Here is a 7,414-nt window from a genome sequence, read left to right as displayed (position 1 = left end):
GGTTATAAGACGTTTCAGGTTATAAGACATTTTAACTTTGGTCAAACTTAAACTGACCAAAGTCAAAACATCTTATAACCTGAAACAGAGGGAGTACGTATTAGTATGAAACTTTCCTGTGCTGGTTTGTTGTTTCAAAAAAAAAATAATGTCTTACTATACCGTCTTAGGCTGTGTTCGCTACCGGTTGGGAACTTGGAACAATACTCACAAAAAATGGAGTGGTCCATTAGCGCGTGATTAATTAAGTATTAGCTAATTTTTTTTCAAAAATGGATTAATTTAATATTTTAAGCAACTTTCATATAAAAACTTTTTGTAAAAAATACACCGTTTAGCAGTTTGAAAAGTGTGCGCGGAAAAGAGGGAGAGGGGCTGGGAAAAGGGGTACCAAACACACCCTTATTCCATTGTGTAATTACGTGGGCTAACATCATGCGCGCTTTAATGGGCCTCTGGGCTGGCGGTGGGCCTTGTTAGTCGATCGATATGTCTGTCAACACCCATCCATCCGCCTCCTGCCTGCGCCTACGCCGCCGGCCGACTCCTCGCTACTTCGCCCGCCGCGCCGCCTCCGCCTGCGCCTCCGCCTGCGCCGACTTCCTTCCATATCCCGCGAGGTGGGTGCCGTGCCGTCGTCCTGCTGCTTTCCGCCTGCGGTGAGCACCCCGTGCCGAAGGTCCGCCTCTGTTAAGCCAGTGAATATCGTTCAGTTCTTGTTGAACGGCAACATCAAAATTTAATTAGCCTTTTGGTTTCTAGATTTCCGTAATTTCTATATATGCGTGAGAGTTTTTAGCACTCTCAAATTTAGATTTTTGGTTTCCTAGATTGTTCATAGTTTCTAGCACTCTCAAATTTAGCTTTTGGTTTCTTAGAATTCCAATAGTTTTCTATGCATCCGAGTTTGTAGCACTGTTTGGCCCTTTATTTCGCGTGCAACATTGTTGCATTTTATTAGATACAGTACAATGTATATGAAGTGAATACAATGTTTTCTATTCGGTGATTTTTTTTTTAGTGAAGGGATTTATGCAGCCTTTTTTTAAATTAGGAACTTAGCCTATCGAACAAGGAACTTAGCCCTCAAATAACCCAATATGAAATTCGCTCCTGTGGAGATTTGAACTCAGGACCTTGGGGTGCTACTCAGGTCACTGCAACTACTAGACTACATGCCCTTTCACGATTGATTTTAGATGGAAGGACTCATTTTTATCTCATGGTCTTGTTTGATGACCATTGCATGCTAATCTTGTTTGGAGTGTAATTCGAGATCAAACTTCCTTGTTCCAGAAAAAAAAAGAACGAAAAATGTCAAAAAGGAGAAAAAAAAACGAAAGGATGGAGTTGAGATTTAAGGCACCCGATTATGCTACGTGGAAAAAGGAGGCAGCTGCCTGTGACAAAGGTAATGGCAATGGTAAAGATGGATCGATTACAGTAAGAAATGAGTATCCATGGCACCCTCCCCCTCGTTTTGAACTTACCGAGGGATTAGATTTGGAAAAGATTGACGAGGTATGATAACTACCCAGCTGTGTGTGATAAATCCCAAAAAAAAAATCCTATTTTCTTCCCCTAGTGCTGACTCTTGACATCTTTCAGTTTATGTTTGAAAGGAATATTTCGATTGCCAAGACCATAGCAAATGACATAATCATCCCAGACCCTGCTCCCAAGGTTTGTGTTACCTTCATTTACAGAATTCAATTGATGAATCATTCCATTATATTAATTATTTTGTTTAATCCTGTAATACTATAGGGTACTTAAGTTTACTGAACCATTGATTATTTATTGCTGTCATAATATGAACCTTAAATAAGAGCATCTGGATTCACATGTCTGAACCATGATAGGCTGTAGATCCCCTTATATTCTGTCTTCCCTTCTCCGTGCTTCATGTTTGGTTTCATCTCTAGCCCACCCCAACTTTCTTGCACACAAGGTTTTGTTATTGTTGTTGTCATATATGCACCTCCATAAACCTCAAAACAGTTTATTTTGTTGTGCTTTGTTAGTTGGATAACTGATGCCTCAATTTTTTTTCGAATGTGATGGATCCATCTAGTGGATGTGTTATACCTTCTTGGACAAATATGACCAATTGGAGCCCATCTTTATAAAGGATAGTGCACGTTGCTTCCTCCGATTATTCAAGAACTGGAAGGGCTATACCATGTCATGGAATCTCACCATCACCGCACAAACCTTAACCTGCATGGTCAGTTTCAATTCCCTGCGATGCGCGAAAGTTGTATTGGAGGGCAGGGCACCTGAGCTGCAAGGGATGCACGCCAATCCAAACTGCGTAACCAAATACGGATACTTCCCGCTCCACGAAGCTGCTGAAAGGTTCTCCATTGAGATGATCAAGCTACTCTTACGCCATGGTGCATCAGCCAATGTACGCACAGTTGGCGACGATGTCATCGATGGCCTACTCCTGCTCCATATCGCGATTGAGAACACTTGCCTGCATAAGTATCTTGAGGACAATCTTTCTCCCGGCCAGGATCATCTGGATTATATCTACAAGCTTTTCCATCTGCTGTGTTTACCTGAAATGGTTTGTTTCTCTTCCCTCCCTATATATGCAAAGCACTACTTTTAATTTGCAGCATGACATAAAGAGTAATTAACTGTTGTCATGCCATAGATCCCAGACAGCTGTTATTATGAATTAGTTATATTAAGGACTAAACATCCTTTTGTCTCCACTTGTCAGAGGGAGTAAAGTTTCCCTTTGTTAATCTTTTGTCTTACTTTGTGTTAGTGCATCTTCATATAGTTAAAGACAAGGAGAGTCTTCAATAAAATATACTAAAATGTTGCTAGTAAGTAATTTTATTTTCTTTGCCTTAATCCATAATTACTTTGATAGGAAGATTGTCCCTAATCCATAATTACTTTGATAGGAAGAAATGAAACCATATATAGAAAGTTAATCGGCACTACTTGCTTGCACATACAAATGCTAAATGGCACTTAGATTTTTGTTCCTTTTGTTTTAACAGAAGATCTTCCTGGATACAACTAGACTACTTGCAGGAAAAACAAATAATCTACTTGAAGAGCTCTGGAATTATATTGAGAATGGAAAACTTATCCAGACCGCAATTCTACTACTGGCTGCTCAGGAGCAGATCCGAGGGGGATGTTCCTCCAAGATAAATGGCAGTAGAAAGAAAAATGGGTATGACATTATGTACAAGCGTATACTGAGGCTTTCATTTGCCTTGAGATGGGGGAAAGTTTCAAATGGAATGACACAGAAGCTTATGAAGGAAAAGAGGGCACTCATTGATTGCATGGGGCTGCTTGTTGATGTAATTTCCCATGCTGGTGAACCTCTTTCTGCATACATTCAGGCGCATTCAGAGGTACGCGTTTTTGGTATGTTGCAGCTGTGGTGCCTCTAATGCATTTATAAATTAAATATACATAGATAATATTTGGAATTTGAATAACTGAAGGACTGTAAAGTTTAGTTAAACATACAGAATTGCGATGCAGGTCTTGATTGGTACTTTTGAAGCGTCTAGATAACCTCTGATTACAATAACCAAGATGATCAATCTAGATGAATTCGAATATGTATGTTATGTCGTTTATAAAACCAAGTAGAAAATTGAATGTGCTTGTATGTTTGCAACTGTTTTTGCACACTATTCTATTGCATTCCAATTCATATAATCGCAAATTTTCTCCTTCTGATTATTTGTGATCTAGCTTATACAACATATTGTCGCAGGCACCACGTGCGGAGGTCTTGGAACATGTTTCAACTATCCTCAAGGAGTATGGATTTTGCCCTACTGAAGAAGTCATGGACACCATAAACCTGTACTACTCTTTGTTTTGCTTCACACAACAATTTTCTATGTGAATACATGTTAATTTTGCTGATTATTTTGCTTTGTTCTTCCACTTTTTCCTTGAAGCCAACCTTATAACTGCAAAATGTCAGAAACAAAATCATGCAGCGAAGGTGTGTTGGGCTCAAGTGGTTCTTTTTACATTTAACAGAAATGAGCCCTAAACCTCCTTTTTTTTTCATGGAGAACAGGGCTTACAGATGCAAACACGGCAGCTACGGAAATGGCTAATCTGCATGCTGCAGACAAAAAGGTAAAGATAATCAAATATTACTGTATTGGAACATCTGTACCTTCGCCTTCTTGTGAGATGTAGTACGTAAAAAGGTGCCGTTCACACAAATAGTAGCGTAGTATTGCAGTACGCAGCAGCCAGGTAAGTCAGTTGCATGATTAGATTGGTATCAACTTTGATTTGGTTGCTAGTTGTCCATTGTTATATGGGCTGAAGACCTATCTCTAGTCCATACCCCCCCCCCCCCTTTAAGTTCTTGGTCTTGGTGGTGTTTACCCTATAATGGTCTATACACATGCTTCAATTTCTGTTCTTTTACATGTCTAAACTATCATTTGTATGGAGCAATGCAGATTCTTTTATGCCAGGGTATTGTCCTAGAAGTTAGTATCTTGTGAACAAATCTGAAAGTAAATAAGTAAGTAGAGATAACTAATAACAAATTGGCTGCAGAAAGATTGCTATAGAAATTTCTGTCCTTTCCTTGTTTGATTTTTTTTTAAAAAAAAATACACCAACTTTTTTTTATAAAAATCATGTAACAAACTGAAAAATTCTCAAATTGGCAAATCCTGTTGCTTTGAATTGCCTCCAAATACAGTTGGCCTTGCAATGCCACACATTCCAACTACAATTCATCTCTGCCATGCTAATGTGATCGAGACTACTGTGTTTCTCATCAGGTTCTTTACCAAAGATAAGGGGTAAATGCAATAAAAATAATAATAAAGGAAATAATACAAATAATGAAATTAAACTAGCACCTGGCTAAAACCCCGTTGGGCATAATTAGCCCAATAACATAGCTGAACTGTTTAGATTCCCAAGTAACATCAACACTGAGACTCGACAAAGGGGGCTTGCATCTTCTGTCTGTGAGGAAAATTCTGATAAAGGAAGATGCAGTGTAATATTATTACGGGATTGCTATATGGCATTCGAATGAATTTTGGGGATGAAATCTTACAGATTTTGGACCATTGGATCCATGCCAAGATCCGTGCATCGGCTTCTCTCCTCCAACTCCGGCGGGCTCCCCTTCTTCTCCGGCGCCGGCGACTACCCAACTCCGGCGGGTTAGGGTTTGGGGTTGGGGTGAGGGTAGGAGGGGGGTTGGGGGAGGGGGAAGAGGGGGGTTTCCTCGGGGCTTAGAGGGATGGCGGTGGGCGGTGGAGGACCGGCGGCGGGCGGCGAGGCGGTGGCGGCGCCGCCGAAGCCGCGGGGATGGAGGAGGGTGGTGGGCTGGCGTTGGCGGCGGGGGCAAAGCAAGCGTGGGATTAGGAGGCGGCGGCCGGTGGTGGCGGATCCGGCGGCGGGGAGCCGCCGGAGACGGGGAAGACGGCGGGGCGGGGGCACCTCGTCTTCGCCGCCATGAGGAGAAAGTGAGGGGGAAGGGGAGGGGGAAGGGGGAGGGGGAGGGGGCTCGCCGGGGGGGCCTTGCCGACGCCGTTGACCTTTTCCGGCCAGCCGGCGAGGCGGGCGGCGGCGCGGTGGGGCGGTGGCGGTGGTGGCGGCGGCGGATCGTGCGTGGGACGGGAGGAGGGTGGCGGCTTGATCTGGAACCGAGGGGAGGTGGAGGAGGAGTTAGGGTTAAGGGGCTGCACGAATCTTAAAGCACATCGAATGGTCCAAAATTCGAATGATGGGAGGTGGGATTTTCTGTCACATGATATATAGACAGCCCGTATTATTAAGTTGTTAGAGGCAACAACAAAAGCAAATGTTTCGCTTGCTATGTTTGTAGCATGCCTTGTGCTGCTTCAACAGCTTATCATGTTGCTTAAGCATGCTACTTAAGTACTGTAGTAAAACCATTCATATCCAACAAAACACCAATATTGTGTGTTAATTAACATACAACCTCTCAAGTGAGAGATCGTGGCTGACCATGCTGAAATATGAATATATTCTGTCTGTTTTTTTTCCAATGCTGTACTTTTATTGAAATATGTGACAGGCTGGGAGAAAGGAAGTAGGCAGAGGATGGGATCCCACATATACAAGGAGAAATTTTTTCCCATATTGGAGATCAATTTTACGAACCCGGTGCCCTGTGAAGGTGTATCCAACCTATGCACGAGCAGATGCTAGGTCCGGGCGTGATCTTGAACAGATCCGTGCCTTTGAGAGCAACTCATCAATGGCCAAAAATCGTATACTTGGTTCAGTGGGAAGGATCTCATCACTACTTGCAAGCAATCATCAATCCAAAAGGAGCTTTAGCACTGTTGCTACTGGTGCATTCAGGCTCTTGAAGCTGCTAAAGTAAAGCATGAGTACAAAATGTATGCCCATGAGTGTTTTTTTTTTTTTTTTGCCAAGTTTCGTTTGATGCACCTTTAACTTGGTACTATATCCATCTTAAAATATAAGGTGTATTTTGTTCTGTTATGATAAGGTTTTGATTCGCAATTGCTTCCCTAATATATTATCTACTCCTATATGAAGACAAATCTAATAACACCAATTTTGCTTCATAAAAGTTATATTATAAAGAGTAATTGTTGATCAAAGTCTCGTCCTAATGAAAACAATATACGTTATATATTTTGAAATAGAGGGAGTAAGGTTATTTGTTAAGTACTCCTAACACCCCCAAAATATCAGCTTTTAGCCATCGGGATTTGTCCCAAAATATAACAACTTCTTCACCAACATTTTCTTCTCAACCAATCACAACCCTTCACCATTCGCTTTTTCCACCTACCTCCACTACTCATCCAATAATAACTCTACATCATTCACTTCTATCTACTTTCTTAATAATCGTGCCCAACTCTAAAACTTCTTATATTTTGGGACGGAGGGAGTAGTTCATTAATGATTGACGAGTTGCTTATAGTGTTAGGTATTCTATTATTTTGTCTTATTTTCCGCTGTTTAAGTTTGTATGGCGCGGTGATCTACCTTCCATATTTATGTAATACACAAAATAACGAATATTTACGTCAAATCATCATGTTTTTGTTTTGTTTGTGCAGGTTCTATAGTTGAGAGACCAAATATTGACTTTTCTCTGAAAATTATTTCACCTGTGACAGATCTAGCGTGGGGGCTCCAATACCCTTTCCCGCTGGATCTTGAGGGAAGGGGGAAGAAGAGGGATTTGAGGAAGAAGGCAATGACCCTCCTCCAATCTCAAGTTGCATGAGCCCTTGTAATTCACAATAAATATGATTCATTTTATATCTGTACATAGCAAATTAATTTATAAAAAGGGTCAAAAAGGAAATATTTTTTTTTCTTAAAAATAGATCCTTCACACCAAAGAGGCTGGCGCCAAGGGCTTATACTTATA

At 41.3% G+C, this 7,414-nt stretch overlaps 1 protein-coding gene across 1 annotated transcript; it reads left to right on the top strand.

Moving 5' to 3' along the window:
* The first annotated feature begins 510 nt into the window (after positions 1-510).
* Positions 511-6,588, top strand: LOC127778897 (uncharacterized). The gene is made up of 9 exons (XM_052305540.1): positions 511-679; positions 1,297-1,521; positions 1,609-1,683; positions 2,075-2,572; positions 3,021-3,386; positions 3,758-3,849; positions 3,948-3,994; positions 4,073-4,134; positions 6,074-6,588. The coding sequence occupies exons 2-9, from the start codon at positions 1,315-1,317 to the stop codon at positions 6,383-6,385; spliced, it is 1,659 nt and encodes a 552-aa protein (XP_052161500.1). The 5' UTR covers positions 511-679; positions 1,297-1,314; the 3' UTR covers positions 6,386-6,588.
* Positions 6,589-7,414: the final 826 nt, after the last annotated feature.

The sequence above is a fragment of the Oryza glaberrima genome, chromosome 7, assembly GCF_000147395.1.
Source record: "Oryza glaberrima chromosome 7, OglaRS2, whole genome shotgun sequence".
In the NCBI taxonomy this organism is placed as follows: Eukaryota; Viridiplantae; Streptophyta; class Magnoliopsida; order Poales; family Poaceae; genus Oryza; species Oryza glaberrima.
This window is presented reverse-complemented; position numbering and strand designations above follow the sequence as displayed.